Genomic DNA, 27,094 nt, shown 5'->3' with positions numbered 1-27,094 from the left:
TGAGCGTGCGCTTAGAATAAACAGAAGATATCGTAATATCGTTATCTTTATAGTTATGGTTCTTGATGTGAACGGGCCTTTAAACGGTTGAGTTTTACCATTTTTGAATCCATTCAGCTGATCTCTGGGTCTGGAGGTAGCACTTTTAGCTTAGCTTAGCATAGATCATTGAATCTAATTAGACCGTTAGCATCTCGCTCCAAAATGACCAAAGAGTTTCGATATTTTTCCTATTTAAAACGTGACTCTTCTGTAGTTACATCGTGCACTTGGACCGACAGAAAATGAAAAGTTGCGCTTTTCTAGGCCGATATGGCTAGGAACTATACTCTCAATCCTGCATAATAATCAAGGAGCTTTGCTGCCGTACACGGGTGCAGCAGGCGCAATGATATTAGTCCCCAAAAAAATAGTCCTCAGCTAGTTTGTCCTGGAGAGTTCAGCTCCAACCGTGGAAAAACCCTCACTTGCCTGTATCTCAGTAATCCTGAAGACATTGATGAGCTTGTTCAGGTGTGTTTGATTAGAGTTGGAGCTGAACTCTGCAGGACTGCGGCTCTCTAGGACCGAACTTGCCTAACCCCGGCCTAGAAATAGCAACTTTTAATTTTCTGTCGGTCTTAGCACACGATGTTTGAGCGAGATGCTAACGGTCTAATCCGATTCAATGATCTATGCTAAGCTAAGCTAAAAGTGCTACCGCCAGACCCGGAGATCGGCTGAATGGATTCGAAAACGGTAAAACTCAACCGTTTAACTCTAGGGGAGTGCTCCTTTAAAAAAGCCATTCAAAAGACAAGGCATAACCAAAACAAATACTGAAAATTATTATTATTATTATGATAATTGGACAATGAAATGGTTCTGTATTTCAGCTAATGAATGTAGTGTACAAGAGTTGAGTATTTGGGATCTGTTGTCTTCAGTCACTGTCGCTCTCAGAGCTGACGTAACAGCCCTCCTCTCCCACCTCAGCCAGGAACAAGTGCCCTGATCCACAACAACAATCATCTGATTATACACAGCATTTAAAATGACTGAAAAAAATGCAGGCTTAACTCCGTTAACAGAAAAATTTAATTTAAGATCTAAACAACCTATAATCCCCACAAAAGTGCAGAATTTTATTGTTACTACTTCAGGAAATGATGGTTTAAAATTAAACTACACTGTTAGTATCCCCAATCAAACATCATCTCAGGAAGGTTTAATCAATCAGATACATATTAATTCCTCACCATTTACTGAAGAAACACGAGTCTCATCAATGTAGTCAAATTCATAGCTGACAAACTGGCTCTGTGGATTAACAGACATGACAAAAACATTCATCATAAATCAAATTATATTCAACATACTGTACCCACAGCACAATTCATGTATTAAACACTTTCTCTGGTCTAATGAATGGTCACGTTTTAATAAGATATAGATGGTGCCTTGTGTTTGAGGAGTAAACTCCAGTCCCGCTTTTCCTTTTTCTTCAGCTTCATCACAGGCTCATTGCATCTTATTTCCCATGAGGACTCCTCAGCGATGATGTCACCGGACAGCTCAAGCTTTGTATAGTAATGCCGGTCATTCACGTACCCACTGAGATTCAAATGCATGAAAAATTCCCATCAAATATACTCGTGTAAACAGCATACATCAATGCACATGTTCTCAGCCGTCCTGTCATAATAACAAAATACAGCCTTTAAACTGCCCATACATTTCTTTCTAACATGAAATGTTAATAAAAGACTGAATAAACAGATGCTTTATGACCATCTGACCTGTAAATGACAGCGTCTGAGTGGAATTCACACTTCTGCATCACTGGACTGATGAGCTTTATGTAGATCGTGACCAGCTCGCCCCTCTGGAACCATTTGATCTGTGGGTGAAAACTACACGGGAAACACTTGGTATTACGATCAGATAGGAACAATAATCAGAACACCTCCGAATGTGAACATAGTTTCTAAAACACTTCTAACTCACCTGGTAGGCTGGAATAAGAAAGGGGCTGGATTGTGGGAATTCTGTGGTTCACTGACTGTCTGCAATTTGCTGTTGTATTCTTTTAAAGAACGGTCACATTTACTGTAGGTTGGCAGTAAAACAAAAATAAAAAATTAATGCAACAGCTCGAATGGAAAGAGTAGGAGGATGCCATATCACATTTTGCTCTATGTAGCGAAAACCACAAAAAGACAAACTGATACTCAATTTATCATGCAGCCTCAAGTCAGTCATGTGTAACAAACTCTTTAATGGATTTAAGCTAAAGATCTTGGCATAACAGTACTGTAACACATTGAAGATTAAAAAAAGAAATTCTAGAATACATGCAGGTGAGATTTGTTGAATAGATCAGTTAAACTAACCTCACGATATTCATGCTTCCCTCTGAAGAATCATCATCATCATCAGTGTCCTTCAGGACTCCATTGCACTGGACAGCACTGTTGTTCTGGGGGCTGATGGGAGTTTGCCTGAACTCCATGGCATTATGACTGCTGACTAAATCCCTCATCTTACTGGTCAGAACGTCTTCTATAACCTCAACTCTCTGCTGTGAGGATGACGAAGGGCTCTCAAACCTGTCAAACAAAATGAATGTGTGTATAATAAACATATATAAAACAAATTGATTGAAAATTCATTTTTACTCTGAAGTTATTTTTAGAGAAATAAATTTCAATAATACAACAGAAAAAATTTTTTACCGAAGAATTACAATAATTTCCAACCCAAGTATAACAGAATGCAAAAATAAAAGCAATGATAAGCAATGGAAAAAGTCTTAATATACCTAAAAATGCATTTTGTTTTCTTGAAACAAAATCACTCTTTATCAAAGTTATCTGGTTCTCTGAGATAACGGGAATGAGCATTGCGTTGAATCATGTTTTTTTTTTTGGGGGGGGAAATGTGACTTCAATATTTCATATGGGAATGATTCACTGAGGAAGGCCGAGTGCCGAAACGTTTGATCCATATGTGCTTTTTGTATAATAAAATAATCTACAAATCATCATAAAATAGTTCAGATCCTGCATTTCCCATTTGACGTCATTAGGGTTTCATTGATCTGCACACCCAAGTGTTAATTTGGGTGCAGTGATTTCACAAAAACAAAAAAACAATAGCAGTGAAAAATAACAATAAAAATTAAATAAGTCTTAATGTACCTAAAATAGGTTTGATTTTCTTGACACAAAATATATATCTCTATTCCTTTCTATTGTAAAACATAACCCAAATTTCACCATGGATTCAACCCTTAAAGCATTAAGACATTAGACTGATCTGAGTATTAGTAATAAACCTGTCATCTGTCAAGTGCTGGAGCGTGCTTGCGTTCTCGTCTCCCTGGAAAACTCTCTTCAGCAGCTCCAAGTGCTGAGGATTATTGACACCAAACCCAGAGGCCAAGATCTCAGCATGGACGTTATACTCATTAATGTAGGTCTTCAGTCCAGGAACACGTGTCATGCGCACCTGCGCGAGGAGAACGAATGCAGAAATGAGTGTTAGAATGTCTTTAGACTGGAAACGGCCTCTGATGCAAACATGTTGAACACCTACCATAGGATCAACCCAGACAGTATTTCCCACACTCATCACAACCCTGGCCTGGTGCAGCTTCCCTCTGATCTTCTGACTGATGGCTCTGGTCACCTGAAAACAGACCGACAGATTCTAAAACAACCGTTTATGTACAAACTGAAGAAATGTTTTCTTTCAGAAGGACTATTGAGACCTTCGGGTTCCAGTCCACCTCCCCGTCGACGGGCTGCGCTCTGCACAGGATGAGCTCCACAGCCTGCCCGGGCAAATCCTGGAACTGAGGAGGAAGCTGGAGAAGCTGGTGTGATTTCACTTCCTGTGTGCGGCCCTCATCTATGAAGCAGGCAGTGACGCTGCTGAACAGCTGCTCTCCTTTGTCCGGCACCTCCATCACACGCACCCTAGAACCAATCAATTTTTTATTTACAACATGTAATTTATTTATTTATTTTCATACATAACCGTTCAAAAGTTTGGGCTCGGGAAGGTTTCCCTAATGATGTGTATGTAAAGTGTCCCACTAGAGGGCGTCATTACCGGTTATAGATGTTCTCCTCTTGAATGGCATAAAGCTCTCCCTTCAGCACTTCCACAGCACAGCGTCTCTCACTAGCGTAGTGTGCGTTCATTTCAGCAGTGAGAGTCTCGTAACAATCGTCTTTCTGGCTCACGATGCGGCCGGAGTACACATTCGCTGACTTTATGCACAGCGGCAAAACTTTGAAAGGCAAAAGAAACATTTACAGTGAAACACTAGCAGAAGGGTAACTGAGACACAATCAGAAGGTCCAGAATTAATATTTAGTGCTATTGAAAAATGACACGATCTCAAAATATAAAAGAACCTATTTTAAAAAGCTATTTTGTGGCATGAAAAACATTAAATAATTAATTTAATTACATTATAATCATTAAAATAGATGTCGAATCAATTGAATTCAGGAAACTTTAACAATAGGGCCTTATGAAATCTGTTTTTAATCTTTTAAAATCGATTGTGATTCCTTTTAATTACGAGTTTTGTGATTTAATACAAATGTATCAAACTATGGTAATCAAATGAATTAAAAAAAATATTGAATCAGTTCCTTTAATTTTCCCCCCACTTACTTTATTCTAGACAAATAAAGTGATATATAACAGAGGTTTACCGTATAAACTAAAACATATGAAATGTGTGATATTCACATTTAATGCAACTTATAATAAACGTATTTAAATAAGCAGTTTTGTGTGCTGTGATTGGCAATCTAACCATACAACCCATACAACAATCATTTAAAACAATAAACATCTTCTCTATTCACAAAGATATTTTAAAACCACACAATATTACAAAAAATCCAAATCTCAACAAATGACCCCTCTAAATTCACATCTCAGAAATCATAGAGACAAAAACCAGATAAGCTCTTTTAACTAACCATGACAGTCCCAGAGTCAGGGTGCTTTGGATGATCCAGGGATTTGTTGATCATGTGTCTATCCGGACAAACTGTGCTGTCTCTGGAAAGAGGTAGCATACATTTTCAAGTGAGCAGTATTTGTTCACAAGTTTCCACTTGCATTTAACACTATTAACACCTGGAGGAAGTACTACAATGAAGCAGAGACCTGCAGAAGCCGAAACTCTTGAGCGAGGAGCAGAGGGGTCTGTCTGTCTTCTGCTCCTCTTTGGCCTGCTGGACGCCCAGAGCAAACTGTAGCAGCTCAGGGGGCAGAAGAGCGCCGCTTCTCCTCAGGTACCGCAGGACGCCACACACGTGACGGGCGTTCAGCTCCGACAGCAGCAACACGGACTGAGCTGCAGGAGAGGAGCTCTCGGCATGATCCTGTGCGGGACGTTACGAAACAACGCTTACATCACACGTTCTTATATTTTAATCAAATTTACAAATGTCCCAAAAAAAAAAAAATTGTACAGAACAAAAGAAATCAAGGCAGGTACCATATCTGAAAGGTTTCTGAAGTGCTCTGACATGCAGAACAGGCGGCTGCCGAAGAGTTTGGGGGAGCTGGGAAACCCATAATGCACCACGCACGTGGCGTCCCGGATGCCGAGAGCCTTAAGGCAGTCATTAGTGGTAACTGTAGGATGTTCAGACAAAAGAACGCTCTGTAATATTAGCACATGCCCCCGCCGTTTGGTTCTGTTTTAGCAACCAATTCTTAACTTCCAGGAATGTCGTCTGTAGGTTTTCTTTTTCTTTTTTTTGTGCATGACCTTGAATAAACATTATATCGTGCGATTTTAACACATTTAGTCTGATAGCTTGTCATATTACAGATACTTACCCAGAATGACTTGCGTTCCACGGCTGATGTCTTTCCTCCACTGATCAATGACGAAGTTGAACTGATCCGTCACATCTTCATGAGCTTTCAGTGTGAAAACGGCAGTGTTGACCACAGCCTGAATGACAGATGGTGCATTAGTTAAATCCATCAGAAGCGGGAGCCAATCAGCATTAAGACACCAGTGGTTCCAAATATTGCAAACATTTAGACCGCCAGGAGAAAATGGACAACTTCTCATGAAATCATACTGTGATGTTGAGCGTGAAAGCTAAATTTAGATTTTCACCACCACAAAGGAATGATTTTATATATTTAATCCGATTGGTGGATCATTACTCGTCCTTCACTGTGATTGGTGGAACTATACACCATACAAAACATCCTCCTCCTCATCAGAATAGTTAATAATGATGATTTTCTTCTGAGGTTTGGGCGGGTGGAAGTCCAGAGATCCGAGCAGAACGGAGATCTTATCGCAGTCCAGACACAGCTGAACCCTCTGAAGGTGAAACACAGACTGGATGTCAGAGCTCAGTAGAGGGCGGTAGAGTAATAATAGATTTTGTGAACTGACCTGATGTACCCTGCCGTACAGTGCTGCCTCCTCCATCACGGTTATGATGACGGAGGGGTAAATCATGTGTTCTCTGACCAGAGCCTCAATCCCAGCGCTCCAGCGGCTGCCCACCGCGATGATCTGCCTGGGGCACGAGGACCTCTCCTCTCCAGAGACCACCTTCTGGAAGTGCTTCAGGATTACTGACATTTCACAGAGAGGTAAAGACCAAAAACACTGGTCAAAACTAATTTGAGTATGTATCAACTGCTAAAAGTGTGCTGTCCTCTTCTCGTGTGTCACCTGTTCAGGTGCTTGTGAATAAAGGACATCAGCCTCATCCAGCACCAGGTGACACAGTCTCAGGAACAGGAAGCACTGAGCATCCAGCAGCCTCATCATGGTAAACGGTGTTGTCACCAGCAACTGACCTTTATTAACATCACAGAGACAGACACAGCAACATCAAAGCAAGCTTTGGTTTTGCACCAGATTCAAATGAGTTGAAACTCTCCACAATCTGCTGCAGACAAATCTCACAGTTCCTCGGGATCTTGAACTTTTTGGGCTCTTCCTGGTCCACACCCAGCAGCACACTGGTGGGATGGAGGTTGTAAGTTGCTTTACTGTCCTCCAGGAGCTCCAGCACTGTCTGAACCTTCTCCCAGCCCGGACACAGGATCACTGCTGTGGGCTGCAGACAGAGACAAACTGGAGATGTAGCAGCAAAACTGCGATCAGATCATTAAAGGTAAGGTGGAGCTGCACTGTATCAGAGATGTTCAGTGAAGTCTTGTGCTTACACAGTATGCTTTTTCAAACATGCTACACCAAGCCTTTTTCTTCCCAAACCACGTGCAATCGGCAAAAATTAAAACCCTTGTTTTGTCATCATTCAGTGTTATTTGATTAGATATGCCCAGAGGTGGAGCTGCACCATGTGGCCCTCCTGAGCTCAGAGGTGAAGCGGTAACATCATTTTTTTTTTTAAAGCCATTTAGTGTGTAACCGTATTCTTCTCTGAGCTACAACAGAGCAGTGACCCTCACCCCAGTGCGAGCAGCGAGACTGGAGACGACAGAAACCGTCTGTAACAGCATCAGCAGAGGAGGAATGTAGGACAGAGGATTGTCTCCGCTGTGTGACACCAGTACTGTGTCAAAACCTCGTGCCACAGCGGGCCAGCAGTAACTCTCTGCTACATTCGGTCCATTATACTTTCTCCACAACAGGAACTAAAACAGACAAAAACAAACTAATCAGACACAACAGGTCAAGTATCATATATTGTACAATTATAGCTCACATTCCTCCATTTTTGTACACTTACAGCATGAAGTTAACCAAGTTGGACTGACTTTCCATTTCCAGAAATATGGAAAATGATAAATAATGCAATAAATATTCTATTATGGACAATATTAAAGCATGTTGATCGACCTTTCTGAACTGTTCGCTGATGGGTGCACGTGTCAGGTTACGGCAGGGCTCAACACGAAGGGCAGTGTGCACTATAACTCCTAAGTGTCCCGGATTACAGCGTTCAACCTGTAAAAACCATACAGGCAAGACTAAATACCGACATGCATACAAGAACTAAGAAATGATAAAATTCAGAATACAAACTATGAGGCTCTTACTTTGGCATCAAGAGACTCTTGGTCTGGATTGAGTGGATCAGGGTTTAGAAACTGCATAAGTCTGTCCACAATTAAATAAAATAAATAGGGGACTCAGATGAAAAAGATAAAGCAAATTAGATTAAATAAATATGGTGTTTTAGCCCTGAGGGGCAACAGGAGTTTAGAAGTAATGTAAAAACCTACCTAGAAGAGGTCAGTTGATCTTCAAGACTGGGCTCTTGTGAGAGAGCTGCCACTTTCTGCTCTTCAGAGGAGTCACTCGCACTAGCAAAACCATATTTTCATGTCAGTTAGGTGGGTTGCAGAATGACTAACTGGTCTCAAGTAAGCTCAGTATAATGAGGCTGGGTTCAGATTCACTTGATGCCAATCAGACACGCTTGTGTTTGGTCCTACCATGATGGTGAGCTTGCAGCTGGTGTTGCAGCAATGCTGTTATTATCGCTTTGATCAGGACTCTGTTGCTTCTCTTCAAAAGACTGAAAATATTACGTGTTTTTAATTTCACGGTCACTAATTTTCTGATCGTTATTCACTCATGTACTAACTGCTTCAATTTCAGAAGATACAACAACAACAACAACAACATAATATTATAAGTAATAAAGTTTTGAAAGACACATCAGTACTTACTTGAGGAATCTGCTTTGAATGTGAAAGTGTGTTAAACATGTATCTGTGAAAAGAAAAACTACTATTTACTAAACTACTTTGTTGGCAAGTTAACTGAATTACTTTGTATATTTCAGTTTGAATTGAAACCTGATTTAATGAAGATGGTAATTCAATCAAAAGCAATTAAAAATAAATTATAAATTAGTAATGAGCCATCAAGTCAGGAGGGACAAGGTTCAGGTGGAAATCTTACTGAGGCTTGTGTATGTGAGTCTGACCACAGCATTCATCTGTGAAGACGTCAGTGGCCTCAGCTCTGATACGCCATCCTCTGCCAATCTGAATCAAACCAGAAATAAGAGTTTAACTGGAAGACACACAAACTGCCATATCACTATAAACGAACACTCACGGTATCGGTTCCAGCATTGCGGGCCAGTTTAGGAGCTCGAGGGTTAACCTGAGATGGCATGTGTGCTTCCTCTGACACCTGTGGTTTCTGTTTTTCTGAATGAGAAACTTCAACTATGTCTGAATGAGAATCAAAGTAAATGTAGTGTGATTTATTATTTAAAAAAGAAAATGCAAAAAAAAAAATACACAAGTGATCTTAACCCCTATAATAACTGATGTTCACTTATTTTGTCCAACCCTTGTATATATATTCATTCATTCATTCATTCATTCATTCATTAATTCGCTTGACCTGTCTGTGGATCATCGTCCCGCTCCATTCTGCTGAAAATATCTGGAGGTGGAGGTTTGACGGGGCAGCGTCCTTTCATTTCTAGGAGCTGGTGAGGGCTGGAGTAGATGTCCCACGCCAGGCTGACAGGAGCGCGATCTCCATTCCTGTTTCCTCCCATCACACTGGACTTATCATTTATGAAACAGGCAAACTTCTTCGCCACGAGCTCATGGTTCACACAGATCTACACAATCAGAGTGAATTGCATTTAAACTAAATCATCTGCAGTCCATCTCACTTCTTCAAAGTCCTGCTCGGGACAACCCTGTGTTTTGAGGATGGCAAAATAATGTCATGTAAACACAGTTTACCTTTGTATTATTGATAGTCAAGTAGAGTTCAATGGCAGAGCAGCCTGCCTGCGTTTCACAGAGAACGGCTTCAACCAGAGTCGACACTAAAAAACAAGCAGAGCCTGAAACATCACTGCGTACTGAGAGTAAGCATGAGCTGGATTAACCAAAGCACACTTTTACCTTGTAATAGATTGTGCAGGTATTTTGTGGCAGAGCTGTCCCATGTTGAAGATGGACTGAGATCCGGACAGATACAAACAGTGGCTCAGAATGCATGCATGAACAGTGATGCAAAAAGGTTTCTTCAGAGACCTGACTTACACAAGCTCTTGCTGTGTTTTCTGAGATGGGCACCTGTAGTGTCATTGGACGAATTCCAGCCAATTTAAAGCGTCTCACTCTGAAAGGCAGCTGCAGGAACTTCTCAAGAGGAGTTCTTACACTGAGAGGAAAAACACTCTATAAACCCAAGGGCTAATGTAACGTTGATGTCCTATGGATGAAGTTTTGTGTCAACGGTTGTAGCAACTCAATGTAATAACTGCACATACTGTAATAACTGCACATACTGTAATAAGTATTACATTATTAATGTAATGAAATGTTCATAATGTAATAATTTTCTCAAAAGTTAAAAAAAGCCACACAAGTGATCATCTGTCAGAAATACTACAGGCAGCTGTAGCAGAGTGGAAAATCGACAGAGACTATTCCACTATTTACAAACAAAGAATACAGTATATTTTTTTCGTATATTTTTTTTTTCATTCAATTTAAACAGAAATCTATCTTCATTCTATCTAAATTAAATCAGAAATGAGAATCACTATGTTTGTTTTTGTTATTTCTATGCATCTGATATAAATTGCAATTAGCAATATTGACTTGAAACTGGCTTTGTCCTTGTTAGGCTCAGAGAAGCAGTTAGATGTGGCATCCAGCAGTGATGATCCTCCAGCCAAAAAGGCACCAATCTCCGAACTGTTTGGAAAGTTATTTCCAGTGGAGCCGGGCACTCCTGCACCCAAGTCTCCTTATCAAATGGTGGAAAGAAAGAGGTTGAGCGTTATATGCAAGCGCCAACTCTTCCAGTGGAGTCAAATCCACTTGCATGGTGGAAGGACAACAAGAGCCAGTTTCCCTCATGTAGCCAAGTTGGCTAAATGCTACCTAGGAGTCCCAGCAACATCTGTTCCCAGTGAGAGGGTGTTCTCTACAGCAGGGGACATTGTTACAGCACAGAGAGCAAGCCTCTCACCTGAGAATGTGGACATGATGGGTGTTTTTGAAGAAGAACTTAAAACTTAATTGAACATTCCAAATGTTTCTTAGAGTGCACAAGCCAGTGTTTATTTTTGACTAGTCTTGGAGTTATTTAATTTAGTTTTATTCAGGTAAGCGACTTCACTTCAAATGTTTATTTCTGACTACCTACATTGGAGTTAAATTTTATTATACTCCGTTTAAGCTGACTGCACTAAAAGAGGTAATGTTTTATTCTGACTAGTCTACTTCGAGGTTATTTATTTCATTCTTGTTTACTCAGGTATGCTGACTGCACTAAAAATGTGAAGCCAAAATTAAGAAAGAAAAAGTCAAGTTATTTTTGGTTGTTATTATTATTAAGTTAAGTGAATCTATTGTTCCTTAGCATTTGCTGGTAAAAATGACATGAACCCTACCCCCACAGCACAGCAAACCCAGAAACCAAAACCGTGGCGTCCAAAACCGTAACCGAAACATTTTGGTGTATCTTTACACCACCAAATAATTTTTTTTATATATATATATTTATATATATCTATTATATATATATATATATATATATATATATTATATATATAACACACATATAATATACATATATGTATGTGGGTATACTAGATATATATATATACACACACACCACACCAACACATAAAGTACAGTACACACACCATACTAGGGGTGTAAACAGTTCAAGTTACTCACGGTTTGGTTTGTATCATGGTTTTAGAGTCACAGTTTCGGGACGGTTCGGTATGTGCTATGTTTAGGTAAAAAAAATTACTATCTTGTCAAATAAAAATAAAAAGACAAGAAGAAACAAATAAACCTAATTACAAGCACAGAAACAAATAAATACAACCGAAAGCACATAAACAAATGAAATAAACACAATGTACTTTTCAGAATTTTTTTTTTTTTTTTTTTTTTAGGTATGTCTAACAGTTTTTAGGTGCAGAAACTGAAGTAATCAAATGTAAAACAACATTGCATATTTGATTGTTATAAGACAAATGAATCCTCCAATTAAAGTTAAAAACAAAGGCTATCATCAATCAAGAGCCAGTAAGTAATTTCCTATGTATTTTGTTGTTTGATTAACATTAAGAAAGTGCTGTGTAACTTTAAGACAATGCACGGAATCCGTACAACGGATCCAGCACATTCAACCAACTATTAGTCTGCTAGGATCACGACAGGTGTTTCAGTTCCTGCCAATATACATCAATAACTTCACACCGCCACTGAAAGAGGATGTGGACCCAACATTCCACAGGGCACACAATCAAATAACCGGATCCAACTCTATGTGAAGGGAGATATGTTACCACTGCGTGAGGGCAAATGGTGGTCACAGCCAGAGACTGCACTGGCTTTATCAAACCCCCCCCCCCCCCCGAACCCCCCCATACAGTAAAATTGCCAATTTAGAGTGGCCTTTTATTGTGGCTGCTAATAGGAAACATCCTGTGCAATAATCATGCGGTCTAATCAGCATCGGGGATTTATGACCCACACCTTGTGCAGGTGGATGGATTATCTCGGCAACGGAGAATGAAGACGTGCTCACTAAACACAGATTTAGACAGATTGTGAAAACAATTTTTGAGCGGGATAGAATAGGCACTTTTGGTAACTATAAGAAAAAATCTTCGATCATTGGTTCAGCTCAAGGAAAAATGGGGGGCAAAACAAAAGTGTTGCATTTATAAATTTTGTTCAGTGTGTCATTAAGGGATGTCAACCGACTTAATCCGATGATAGATTAATTGTCGATTTAAGATATGCAATCGCGTAAGGCTTGTCCGATGGCTCGGTTAAAAACCGATTTTAATGTTGGCTGCGTGCGGCTCATGCGCAGCAACACGTTTTTCGCCGGCCCGGGCCTGTGAGTGCGGGTCGGTTTGGACGGTATATAGATGCATCATCAGTCATTTACACAAATGTATCAAAACAATGAGCTTTTATAATGGTGCTTTAAACTTGAATAGTGTTATCATTTTAACATAGAAACAAACAAACAGTTCTCTTCAACATAAAAAAAGCAATAGAAACCGTAAACTGTTAGTAACTACGTCCTTTAAATCAGTTTCATAGTGTTTGGTAGCGCTGTGCAGGGCTGCGGGACACCGGACAGGGAGTCTATTCATTCCTATGACCTTGTTAATTTCGTGTCCGAGACTTATGCATTTTGAGGCCAATTGTCCATGTTTCAATAATGCTTGTTTTCCGAAATAACACCATAAAGATTTTAAGTGAAAAATAATGGGAACAAAATAATAAAGCGAACAAATTCTTAATTCATGAAATCTTTTTAATTTCCCTTCCCAATGTTTTACCAGTGTAAAGATGCGCGGGCAACAGTTATTAAAAGTGAAAATATGATACAAATAAACCTGCGAAATTAGAGGGTTAGACTGTGAAAGAGATTTAGGAAACGCACACAATGCCAAGTATGTTATGAATTTTGTGGAAATTCGTGACTAACCAACAAACCAGAACAAAGCTGTGTAAATGAAGGCTAGGCTCGAAACGGCAAAAATTCCAGAGGCATCTAACATTTTCTATTATTCCTTCTAATAAACAAGCTTTTATACCACACTTGTCATAATCAGAGTTTATTAATTTGTAAATTAAATCATTGCTGGATTTCAAAACAGCAAATTAATAGGCGCTTGCGTGACTGACACTGAACCATACTTTTCCCCGGAGCATTCAGTGATGTCCACTAAACGGATGACGCCATCATTCACAAGTTTTTCTGCATGGACCTAACTAGGGCACAGGTTCTCAAGCCCTGGAGCAAATTTTTATAAATATGCGAAATATATCCGACTTAATTAAGATTAACGGATTTAAAACAGAAGTGTGGCGGCGCTCCACAAGTTCACGGAAAAAAAAGGATGACAACGCATTCTGTTTGTTTGCTTTATTTTACAAGAGCACAAATCCTCTGTTTTTATTGTGAGTGTGCACAAATGAAAGTAAACACTTTTGTGGCGGAAAATATTTTTTTATTTTTTTATATTTTAAATTTTTTTTATGTCTCGATCGCTGTTTCGATCGCGCCGGAGCCTGCTGCACACGTATATTCTAGCGATTCAAACTGACATCGCAGTCTTTTCATTATCAAAATAAATGGTCAACTAAACATTTAAAAGGTTACACTGGTCAGTTTAAATAGACCGTAGTATACCCGTCCACTCTGCTGTTATGCCAAGGACGTTTTTGCTCATGTGAAGAAGATGATCTTTTCCGTCTATATGCGAATGCGTGTTAAGTACAAGCCTAGTTTACATTATAAATAATAGTTTAACATTCAAATACATTGCGAATATGAAACATTTGGATTTGTGCCGAATGAGACATGAGCAATAACCTCCAATAAATCTAGCCAAAGCCGCGCCTCGGTCGTCCTCGTCGTCTGCACGCGCTCTGTCACGATCTAATGCACTGCATGCCGTATTTTTAAAAACAAATAGGCCTGCCGGAACGCAAAAATTAAAAATCTGACATTTTCTAGGACAGAATCCAGCAGGATCAAATTAATGTGAGCAACAGTGTTTTGGTGCAGCAGCGCTGATGTAGTTCACTTAATGTGCAGCGCAGTCACACGCGAGCCACAGTTACGTTTGGGATAATTTTATTTTACAAATAACCATGTCAGTTGAAAACTTGCAATTGTTTGTTTTAAAATACAACAACGAGCGCTACACAACTATTTAAAGAGGCGCGTTCAGCGGTCTCCGTGCAGGAAACAGTCAACAAACTAAAATGATCTCAAACGTATGGCGAGCTCTCTTCATTTTAGGAAATCATCATAAATCACATCTATTCATTTTTAGAATCCTGCTACTAGCATTTTATTCAGACTAAACCCCTTTAATTTCAAGTGAGAAAGCGTTGTGTGTGTGTGTGTGTGGCTTTTGCAGCATCCTGTCATGCCGGGTGACTGCGTGCCTGCAATAGACCGCATTTTGCAGCATTATGGTTAACGATTAATCGATTAATTGATCGTTAATTTAAACGACGAACGATCATGGGAAATAATCAAAATTTTGACATCCCTAGTGTGTATATATATATATAATATATATATATATATATATAAGAGTTGTTTGTTTTTATTTTTATTTTTTAATATAACATATACCATTTTCCTTAAATCAATCCTGGGAAACCTTTTTTTAATATGTCTCGCGACCCACCCAAGGGTGTTTTTATATTAACCAAATAAATAAATATATCTAAAAAATTCTTCAAAAAACTGTATATTGTATATAATGAAGTGGACACTTCATTTTTAATTTAGTGCATCTAAACTTAAAACTGTGTTTTCTGGGTTAAAGCGACTCAAATTGACGGAGCAAAACGCCCACTATATCATACAATAGTAAGATTTTTTATAAAAATGTGGGGCTTCACAATGTAGCCTAATAAGCATTTTAATGTAAAGTAAAAACTTATTTATACATAAAACTATTTTACGCCTTGTGCTCAAATTTTTTATATTGAAAGATAATTATTATATTGTACTCACTGATTACATTGTGCTGATATTACCTAATGAACCTGATTACATTAAAACCACAGTGTTTTTATAATGTTAATAAATCATCATCATACAATAACCTCTTACATTATGTGAACATTTTTTAATAAGTAATACTTATTACATTATGGGGCAGTCTTGGATTCAATCATTGGGCTGCCCACTGCTCCGGTGTGTGTTAACGGTGTGGTGTGTGCACTCGGATGGGTTAAAATGCAGACCACAAATTCCAAGTATGAAGACACCATACTTGGCCACGTCACTTTACTTTTTTTTCATTATGCTTAGTTATTACATTGAGTTTCTACAGCTGTGCTTTATCAGATATAAACTGCAAAACGTCTCATACTCATCTGCTCTGACGATGATTCGATCTCCGTGGTCTACTAACAAGCACCAAGCCTGAGTCTCCACCATCCCCTGAAAGACCGACCGACCTACAGCTCGACACCAACTCTTCAGAGCCCAGACTGAACACCACACACACCTGAGGGAGGAGACAGGACAACAGTAAGTTCATTTACTAGACAACTCAAACTCTTATCAAACTAAGTATTTCATGTCAAATACCCAAAAATTAAACAAACAAAGATATTATTATTAATCTATATCCATATTCTGAAATGGCATACCAGCCCCTCCTTCAGTTCAGCAGGCTTTAGTTTCTGGACGTCCAGGTCGACCTCATGGTAGAAGAGGTTCATTTTCACTCTCAGGTTTCTCATATTCTCTGGACTGTCCGGCTGAATGCCTGTGTCCTTTCAGAACCCGAGGCCCACACAATCCTGGATCTTCAATCTGACACAAAACAGAAAGTGTGCATATTATATACCAACTGATCACTGGAGTAGACTGAATATTTATTAAATATTTCAGGGCTTCCAAACTGCGACTAAAACAGTCGCATTTTGCAACCATAAATATTCATTTGCGAGTTAAGTTTTTGCTGAGGTCGCCACTGGCGACTACCCGCCGAATCTCCGTCAGATTTAACCACCAAAAAACAATTCTCAGGCGGCTGATTTGCTTCATTCTTCATTTCTATTCTCTTCATTTCTGTGATGAAATGAATTCGGGCCGAAGGTTAATACACACAACTACACCGAGGTGTGGACCTGCTGCGTGGTACGACAGCTTTCAGCGAAGATCGGCCCATAGAGAAAACAGCCGTGTCAGCCAGACAGTGTTTTGTAGAGTCTGCACGGCTCGGGCCCATTATCTTCTTACCGATGACGAGACGGAGCCGACAGTGCCGCATTTCGACAGCCGGAATCGGCCCGAGTGTGCTTGCTATCTGGGTATATATTTACGTTTGTATTTATGTTATAACTTAAAATTTGCATGTAATGCCCTTTTTTCCTGATTTTGTTTTGCAAACACATATTTTGTTAACGTTAATGTATTAAACTGAGATGATGCGCATCAAAGTTTTTAGTGGAAAAAAAAAGAAAAAAAAAAAGGTTTCAAACGCTCTCGGTTACTAACGTAACCTCGGTTCCCTGAGATAAGGGAACGAGACATTGCTATAGGAATTACCCCTTTTCCCCTCCAAATACTACTGAAGCCTTATTGAAATCACGTCAGTGAAACTGGCCAATTGCGTTCAGCACGCGAAATATGAGGGGCCCCCCACCCTATATAAAGCAGCGCTTGTACGTCATCCATTCAGAATCTTGACAGAAGCACTTGGCATTCTTAAGATCCTGAGCTTGGTGACACGGCAATAAGAGCACACGTCTCGTTCCCTCATCTCAGGGAACCGAGGTTACGTTAGTAACCGAGAGCGTTCCCTTTCAATTCGGTCACTCTACATTGCTATGGGAACGTATAAAATCCTGCCGTGTCACAGCGATGGAGCCTGGCTCGACTAAGTATGTCAAGTTTCACATACGGAACCGTAATAAGAGCGGCAATGATATTGGTGCTCAAGTTAAACACAGCTCAGGTCTACAGGACCTAGTCGAAACCATGTAAAGTCAAGGGGGCGCGGCAACTAGACGATGCTGCATCACACCAAGGGGCGGAGTTAAAGCCCAGTGAAACAAATGTGAAATGGTTGCTGTCTCCGGTGCCATCACATAGATTAGTTGAAGTTTTGTGTTTTAATTTCAATGAAGTTATGTGTTATGAGGCAATGGTCATACCAGGCCTCAAATAAGTAGAGTAGATGGTGATCATGTCCTTAAAGACGTCATGAACAATATCATAATGTGATCATCTGATAGGGACAGCATTGAATTTAGTGGTACTCAATACAGGTCAGATCATACCTGAGGCTGAGTAGTCGTGTGGCACTGCACGCACTGACAGCACATGTGGGCAAGCGACGACACATCTAGTTTATAAAACCTCGCAAAAGTGCTGGGTGATGACCAGCCCTGGCCCATGAAATGTACTGAATAGATAAGCCATTTGCCCAGGCCCACGTGGACGCGAGTCCATGGGTTAAGTGGGCCCGAACCCCTATAGGACATTTCACTCCCTAAGAGCCAAAAGCCAAGCAATTGCACTGACGATCCAGTGTGACAGTCTTTGCTTGGACACAGGCAGGCCTTTTGTGCATCCTCCAAAGCATACATACAACTAGTTGCTTCAAGAGCCTGAAGTGTATAGAGCGCTTGGTATAAATGCGCACTGCACGTACAGGCACAGCAAAAGTGTATTAACGTGGCTCCGGCCCAGCCATGTGTTTCTGTTATGACCTGCCGCTTTAAATGGGTCAAAAGCACTTTAGGCACAGTAACCTTTCCTAGGCTTTTAGTTGAATCTGCAATCACCTGTCCCAAACTCAATACACGAGTTGTCAATTGACAGTGCCTGCGGGTCCCCAGCTTGCTTACAGAGGACAGTGCGAGCAGGAGTGCTTGTCTTGAAAGAAAGCGCAACGCAAGCTCGTTGATTGTATGGGCTCGACGGGGCTTTTTTTTTTTTTTTTTTTTTTTGGAAGAGGCAAGAAGTATTGGTATTGGGTAGTTGAATATGGGCCTTCGCCTCGCGACCCGCACCAATTTGTGAAAACTCTCCATTATGTGCGTAAAAAACGTCTAGTGGAAGGAGACCTAGCCTCAGACAGTGTTCACCACGCGCTGAGATGTTGCATCTGTTACAAGCAAGCTCCGTCGAGCGGCCAGACATGAAGAAGGCTCCATGACTCCGGTTTTGGATGCTATATGGTTAACGGTGCTTGAGAGAGGAGGTCTTCTCTTCAGTGGGACAGGGGGCTACCATTATCTCCACCAGTTCTGGGTACCACGGCTGATTGGGCCATTTCGGTGCCACTAACTGAACAGATTTACTTTCCTCTCTGATTTTGCAAAGCACGAGAGGCAGAAGTTTCCCTGGAGAAAAGCATACTTCCTTACTTTGCCCCGGGCCAGCCGTGAGCTAGTGCATCCACTCCCAGTGGACAGTGTGTCAGTGAATAAAAACAGTGGGCGGTGGAGTGTTTTTTCCGCTGATACCAAGAGATCCACCTCTGCCATGCCAAATACACTCCAAATCTTACTGACTTTAAAAGGGTGTAATCTCCACTCTCCATGAATTACCCTTCCCCTAGACAGTAAATCTACGCCGTGATTCAGGCGTCTGGGAACATGTACTGCTCGGATGTCTGCCCACAGAAGAAGGTCTCTCGCCAGCCGCACTCTCCGCCATCCGCAGCAGTGGCCGCGAGCTCACGCCCCCCTTGGTAATTTATAGACCGCTACCACTGCATGCTGTCCATCCTGAAGAGAGCATCCTTTAAAATCCACAGAGATAAACCAATCTCTCGGTCTGATGCTTGAGAGGATTTGTCTTAGCGTAATCATTTTTTGAACGAGCGCTTTGAAAGCGCGCGGTTCATCGTCTCAGGTCCAAGATTGGGCGGAGTCCGGCGTCTTTCTTTTGTACCAGAAAATAGTGTATGTAGAAGCTGCTCTCACGGTCTGCTAGGGCACTGTCTCTACAGTGCGTTTTGTGAGGAGGTTGTATATTTTACTCTAGTGGAACTGAGGCTTTTCGCTCACCCGTACAGTGGTCATTAACACACCATTGAAACGGGGTGGCCTGCGGAAGAACTGAAGTGTGTAGCTTCGTTCTTTATTGATTCCACACCACCCACTCTGATACCCCTGGGCAAGTGCCTGCCACACTTTCTGTGGAACAGTGACAGCGGGGGAAGCGGACTGCACACCGTGAGAGATAACTCACCGTTGGGGGGCGGGGAGTTTAACCCTCTGGAGTCTAAGGGTATTTTTGGGGCCCGGAGAAGTTTTGTCATGCCCTGACATTTGTGCTTTTTTCAGTTTCTTTTAAAATATCTAAATTGCTAAAGTCTAATCTCACTGTAATCAGCACAAACTAGGCTATAATAATATGTGAGCAGCAATATATGTACATGATTGTGTTTTTGAGAAAAAAAATGTTATGCGTGGTTAGTGAAAAACTAAAAAATGTTAAATCACTTGAAAAAAAAAGGCAATAAAACACATACAGAAATTGGTTCCCATGATTTTGAGAACTGGAGCTTGTAGCCTAGAATTTTTTTTTTTCTAAAATGATGTGAAAAGCATCTTGTTTACTCACTTACAGAAAACAATATATTTGATTTAAATTTCCTAAGACAGTTTTTTGTTGGTAAAAAGTCATATGCGAGTAGGCTGTCAACTATCCGGATGAATTCACACCTGAGAAGACAAACGACCTGCATAATGAGCCGCATAATGAGCCATTCAGTCCACCTGTGTCACTGAGAGGGTGAGTTACAAGAAGAATGTGAGGACAAAAATAAATCTATATAATTTTATGTTTGTATTTTTATTTTGAATACCTTTAATTATCCCACAACATAATTTTTTTTTAATATTCACTTGTGAGTGCAGATTTAAACAGTTTATTAGGAAAAATCAAAGCTGACTTTCAAACTGAATTTTTTGCAATCATTACTCCAGTCACACAATCCTTCAGAAATCCTTTTAACAATCTTATTTTCTACAAAAAAACATTTATTGTTTATTATCCATCATCATCATCATCATTATTATTATTATTATTATTATTCTTTTTATGTTGAAAAGAGCTGAGAATATATTTTTTTTAGGTTTTTGTTAGGGGGGATAAATTGAAAGAACAGCAATGATTGTTACATTTGGTTACAGTTACATTTATTGGTACATTTATATTATTTAACATCAAGCCTTTTGAATGGTATAGTGGGTGTATATTGTTATTGAAACTTCATAATATTTCACTTGATTATACATTTAATCAGGAATTATAGTTTGTATATAGAATAAAAGTCTTTGGAAAAAGTCTAACTAGTAAAATGTTTACACGTTATGTGAAAACTAGTACAAGTACATAAATAAAAAAAAAAAAGACTTACTACTCATGTTTATGAACACTCTGCTGAATAAAGTGCTTCATTTCTTTTTTCTGAGGAAAATCCAAATCTCAAATCCTCAACCACATCACATCTTTTTGGGGTGAATTATTGTCTTTATTCCTCTCATCGCGAAGCAAACAGTAAAATAATAAAAACTTGAAGAACAGTCTCGCTGCGTTGTCGTTCTGTTGTGTGGGCGTATTCAAAAGCCGCGCGCTTTCAGTGAAACATGTGTGAATCTCAAAAAGCGCGCTCGGCGCGGGGGCGTGGTCGCATTAGAAGCATAATGAAGGGAGATGTGAAAAACGGACATCGCGTTGTTTTCATATGATTACTTTATCACAGAATATTTGTTTTTCAGCAGCACTTGTTTGGTTTAAAAAGTAGACATGTCAGGCTTTCTATAGATATCTCTCTCATGTCCTCTTCGTTGAGTATTCACTGAGTTACAGTTCATTTTAATGACGCATTTGTATCTGAAGATCAGCGCAGACAAAGGCTGCAGACAGCACTCCTTGGTTTGTTATCTTTATTTTGATAAGTGCACAAAAGTTTTGTTGTTGGATTACATGTCTGTATACAAAAAAAAAAAGTAGACCCTTTACAGATTCGATTGATGTGTTGTGCACTTATCTGTACGATCAAAAACTGAAAGTGTATTTAAGTTCTTTTCGGGTTTTTCAGGAGAAAATACCCCAAAACGCGTATACGCGTTAATCGACTCCAGAGAGGTAATACCACAGGGGGAGAGTGTGAGGAGTGAGTGATGGAGTGAGAGGGGAGTGGGGTGAGAGAGGGAGAGAACTGCTATGATATTGTGAGGTGAGTTTTGTATGTTTTTCGACTTTATTGCACTACATAGTGGAACAGTCAAACACAAAGTATAATTGCTCCTCACAGCAGCAAATGCAACAGGCAGGGGCGTGGTGAACCCACACAGCGCCGATGTTGAGAAGACTTTTTCAGTGACTCGTCTTTGGTGCTGGGTGCAGATTTCCAATCCTCCGAGAGAGAGCATCAGGAACACGGCTTTGATTCTTGAGCCGGTGGCCTGCTGTCTCTGTCAGGGTGGGGTCTCAGGCCCTGACCGCGCTTCGGCCAAGGCTTGGTCTTGGTCTCACTGCCGGCTTATGTTCGCGCCGAACAGCAGTAGAAGATGCAGTTTTCCCGCGCGCCACGCTGAGGATGAGCGGGAACACGCAGGAAGGTTTGCGCCGGCGCGTTTTGGCAGGAAGTGGTTAATAGCTTTTGACGGTTTCTGCACTTCAACGAAGCACTGTGTGAATGTCTCTACCGCGCGGCTCTCCGAAGAGACCTGAGGGATTCACAGGAGCGTCCAGAAGGGCTGTTTCTTTTTTTTATTTTTTTTCCTTTGAACACTTCAGGGTCCAGCCCGTCCTCATCCAGAGACTTGAGCAGCTTGGCCTGATACACCTGAAGTATTGTCATCACGTGCAGTGCTTTAAGCAGCTTGGCCCGCTGTGGAGAAAGCCTTAAGCCTGAAGTTTGCAGTGGTGCGTCAAGGTTCAGAGGGGAGAGGCGCATGTTCACTCTCCAGTTCGCACGCGGGCTGAAGGACAGAGATGGGCGGCAAATGGCTTTCGTTCCACAGGGGGAGTTTTAACATACCCCACTTGGAACAGTGCCGTCCATAGAAGACAGATATGAGGATCCCGGGTCTTGTGCACTCGACCTGGTGATCGGGTGTGTCCTTTCGGGCCGCGATCCAATTGGAGGTACCAATCGTCCAGACGGCTTCTTTTCTGGCCCGCTCGGCAGGAAGCGCCCCACTCCAAACCGATCTCATCAACTGCCTTGGACAGGACACTAAGCAGAGTCGACATCACTATAATGGAGGTCCGCCCGCGACGCTGCCATGGGGCTCAGTGTAATCCAGTGGGATGTTAGACCACTCCTCTCTTGCAGACGCTGCCACCGAAATGGCATCATCCTCCTCTTCAGCGCCCTGCATGGCCCCGAAGGAAACCACATCTTGAGCGATGGGGAGGGGATGGAGAACAGAGGTTTCTTATTAAGCTCCCTGGAAGGGGGACCTGCAAGCAGGGGGGTGAGGAGTGCCTGGGCTTGTCACCCTGACCCTGACAGATCCGCATCAGAAGCTCGCAGCACTTTCCTCCTTGGCTCGAAGAGGCTGCAGAGGAAGAGCGCGGCAGGGCTTGTTGGGTGAGTTCATCGCCTTGGATAATGGGCACATGGAGCTTGAGAGTCTGGAGGCTCAATTCTCCGCAGTGGGGGCAGTCCGAACCCCCCAAGCGCCACTTTTTGCATGGGCGCGACCCATCAGAGAGGTCATCCTTGTTTCCAAAGCTCACCGGAACACAGCAGGGGAAGCGACGGCGTGTGCGCTGCAGCGTGTACAGTCGTGGCCAAAAGTTTTGAGAATTACATAAATATTGGAAATTGGAAAAGTTGCTGCTTTAAGTTTTTATAATAGCAATTTGCATATACTCCAGAATGTTATGAAGAGCCCCCCGATCAGAATGAATTGCATAGTCCTTCTTTGCCATGAAAAATTAACTTAATCCCAAAAAAACCTTTCCACTGGCATTACATTGCTGTTCAGAAAGGACCTTCTTAGATCATTTCAGTAATCATCTTGTTAACTCAGGTGAGAATGTTGACGAGCACAAGGCTGGAGACTCATTATGTCAGGCTGATTGGGTTAGAATGGCAGACTTGACATGTTAAAAGGAGGGTGATGCTTGAAATCATTGTTCTTCCATTGTTAACCATGGTGACCTGCAAAGAAACGCGTGCAGCAATCATTGCTTTGCATAAAAACTGGCTTCCCAGGCAAGGATATTGTGGCTACTATAGATTTGCACCTAACCATCAACAATTTATAGGTTCATCAGAACTTCAGGGAAAGAGGTTCAATTCTTGTAAAGAAAGGTTCAGGGCGTCCAAGAAAGTCCAGCAAGCGCCAGGATCGTCTCGCTAAAGAGGATTCAGCTACGGGATCGGAGTGCCACCAGTGCAGAGCTTGCTCAGGAATGGCAGCCAGCAGGCAGGTGTGAGCGCATCATGCACGCACAGTGAGGCGAAGACTTTTGGAAGATGGCCTGGTGTCAAGAAGGGCAGCAAAGAAGCCACTTTCTCTCCAAAAAAAAACCTCAGGGACAGAGTGATCTTCTGCCGAAAGTATATGTGAAGGACTGCGAGGACTGGGGCAAAGTCATATTCTCCGATGAAACCCCTTGTCCGATTGTTTGGGGCATCTGGAAAAAGGCTTGTCCGAGAGGGGAGAAGAAAATACAGGTGAGCGCTACCAATCAGTCACTCCTGTGTCATGCCAACAGTAAGCATCCTGACACCATTCATGTGTGGGGTTGCTTTCTCAACTAAACATTCCAAGGGAGTGGGCTCATCACATTCGTGCGTGCCAAAAACCACAGCCAATGAATACAAGAATGGTACCAAAAACACCCTCCAACAGCAAGCTTCTTCAACACCACAGTTTGGTGAAGAACAATGCATTTTCAGTGCACGATGGATGCACCGTGCCATAAGGCAAAAGTGATAAATAAGTGGCCTCGGGGACAGAATGTTGAATTGGGGTCCATGGGCCTGGAAACTCCCCAGATCTTAATCCCATTGAGAACTGTGGTCATCCTCAAGAGGCAGGTGGACAAATCAAAAACCCACTAATTCATTGACAAACCTCCAAGAAGTTATTATGAAAGAATGGGTTTGCTGATCAGTCAGGATTTGGCCCAGAATTTTTTTTTGATCTGAGAGCATGCCCAAGTCGAATTGCAGAGGTCCTGAAAAAGAAGGGCCAACCACTGCAAATACTGACTCTTTGGCAATAAATGTCATGTAATTGTCGAATAAAAGCCTTTGAAACGTATGAAGTGCTTGTAATTATATTTCAGTACATAACAGAAACATCTGAAACAAAGATCTAAAAGCAGTTTAGCAAGCAAACTTTTTTGAAAACTAATATTTATGTACTTCTCAAAACTTTTGGCCACGACTGTACATCACGGTGAGTAGTCTTGTTGATAGGCTTCTTACTTCTCGTAGAAGGTTGGCTGAAGAAAAAAGATGTCTGAATGGATGACGTACAAGCACTGCTTTACTATAAGAGTGGTGGGGCCCCTCATATTTCGCGGGCTTTGAACGCCATTGGGCCAGTTTCACTGGCGTGATTTCAATAGAGGGTTCAGTAGTATTTGGAGAAATGGGGTAGGGAAAAGGGTAGTTCCTATAGCAATGTAGAGTGACCGAATCAAAAAGGGAACAGTCCTCATCTCTGCCACACATCAGCACTGTCACACACCTGATAACGCAGCTCTCAGTTGTGCAGTGCGCGCGAGAGAAAAATGATGGCAATATCGTTAACAATTAACGTTTATAATAATATGGCTTCTTCTTAACATAAGCTCATGGTCTGTGTTCTTTTAATGCGTGAATCTTCATTATTTGAAGTGCACTTGCCCCGTTCCAGTAAATCGCAAAAAGCTTCTGTGCTTGTCACTTTTTAATAAACAAGTACAGCTTTAAAATATATTCCAAAAATTCATAACTAAATTCAAGGGCAAGTGAACCCATTTAATCTTTCTCTAGTACCATAGTACATAATGAACATGAATTAACATCAAAAGATAGGCTATTTTATAAGAGAGCCTACAGGACAACTTACTAAAATGTCTCATGTAAAAGCTCATTCAGTGTTTCAAACTGCAGAAAACGTGTAAAGCTTGTAAACACTGCGTAATATACATTTACTTCAGAATAACCCTTCAGTGTCCATGAGTTCATCAAGTCAGCTAGAAAAGTAACTATACAGAGGAGCATTTTGGGTGTATTTTATATGCGCTATTGCATATAAATATTTTTACTTAACCTGTTGGTCTACATGATTTAACGTCCTCCTACTAAAATGGCATTTTACTAATTAAGAAAAACAGACTGAAAGTGTGAAAGACACACTCTTAAAAATATTTTTTGGTTCCACAAAGAAGCATTCAGGTCAATAGGTTCTTTAAAGACCCCATCACTTTCCTGACCTTTTATAATCTGAAGAACCTTCTTTCGCCACTAAGAATCTTTTTGTGAAAATGTAAAGGTTCTTCAGATGTTAAAGGTTCTTTATGATACCATTTAGACAAAAAAAGGGTTCTTCTATGGCATAATAGTGAACTTTATGAGCTTTGGCTTTATGACAACATTTACAGGATGACATTGAGAGGAGCCCAACTATGTCTTTGCAACATTCAGTGCAAAGACATAAATATAAATAAATCCTCTGTCAAAATTGTTTTGAAAAATCACCCAGCCTTTTTTTCTTTTTGTAAACAATTATCAGCGATACACATTTGACATCCCAGCAATAGCATTACTATTACGGGTATATTATAATTAACCAAAAGCAAAAAAACACTTACTTTATATTTAAAACTACTTTACTTGTTTATAAAACACTTTACTTTGGGGGTTATGAAAGTTATCTACTTTAACTTGATGTACTACAATACATAAATCTCAATAAAAAATGATAAAACACCATATAAACATTAAATAATAATATAATAATTAAAAATGACAAAGCCAAAAACATTTTAAATACCACTTTAAAACGAATTACAAATTCAAACTAAAATATTTTAAAAACTAAGTTAAAATAATTAATATTAGTATCTTAACACTACTAAAATAATGTGCTGGTTGCGTCATATCTGATAGAAACAGCCATCATGTAGTGCTCTACCTTGATTATCTGTATTTCTAACCTGTTCTCTTTCCAATTTCCACGGCAAGCCTGCAAAAGAGTGAAAAAGAATAAGATAAAATGCATTATAAAACTCATACTTCACAAGAACATCAACATGATGGCAAATGTATAGTGCTGTGAAATAGTATGTGATCTCATGATAAGTTTTATTAGGATGCTCTGAGTTGACCAAAAAAAATAATAATAAAAAAAACCACAGAGGGCAATTTCTCCTAGTTGATGGTAAAAAGACTGATGGCCTAATTTATGAGGACACACCCTCGAACATTACTATCTGCAAAAGAGAGCAAATATAGCTAGATGACCTTATGTTTTTACAAAGACAGTTAAAATAAACTTTGTTTGTTTTTGTTTTTAAATGCCAGTCAAATTTGTATTCATTTGTAGAAATACATGGCATCGAGCACATCACCCATCAAAATGGGTCCAAATGAAGTTT

General features: G+C 40.5%; 2 protein-coding genes across 2 annotated transcripts in view; both read right to left on the bottom strand.

The window, feature by feature from the left end:
- Positions 1-27,094, bottom strand: part of LOC109083683 (E3 ubiquitin-protein ligase RFWD3-like) — a 512,102-nt gene that overhangs the window by 386,917 nt on the left and 98,091 nt on the right. The gene's annotated exons all lie outside the window — the stretch shown is intronic.
- Positions 222-16,790, bottom strand: LOC109084836 (putative ATP-dependent RNA helicase TDRD12). The gene is given in 35 exon segments (XM_042754321.1): positions 222-990; positions 1,239-1,299; positions 1,440-1,593; positions 1,779-1,892; positions 1,987-2,088; positions 2,373-2,588; positions 3,317-3,489; positions 3,577-3,669; positions 3,752-3,959; positions 4,096-4,276; positions 4,982-5,064; positions 5,173-5,390; positions 5,507-5,646; positions 5,854-5,971; positions 6,224-6,355; positions 6,431-6,622; positions 6,716-6,843; positions 6,953-7,106; positions 7,462-7,647; positions 7,853-7,960; positions 8,053-8,113; positions 8,239-8,319; positions 8,452-8,534; positions 8,689-8,731; positions 8,924-9,009; positions 9,083-9,201; positions 9,377-9,602; positions 9,730-9,815; positions 9,895-9,978; positions 10,038-10,156; positions 15,882-15,997; positions 15,999-16,019; positions 16,165-16,287; positions 16,289-16,330; positions 16,662-16,790. Coding segments are annotated over 35 exon segments (4,248 nt in total). The 3' UTR covers positions 222-922.

This window comes from Cyprinus carpio, unplaced genomic scaffold (genome assembly GCF_018340385.1).
Source record: "Cyprinus carpio isolate SPL01 unplaced genomic scaffold, ASM1834038v1 S000006493, whole genome shotgun sequence".
Classification (NCBI taxonomy): domain Eukaryota; kingdom Metazoa; phylum Chordata; class Actinopteri; order Cypriniformes; family Cyprinidae; genus Cyprinus; species Cyprinus carpio.
The sequence above is the reverse complement of the archived record's forward strand: the minus strand, read 5'-3'. Positions and strand labels throughout refer to the sequence as shown.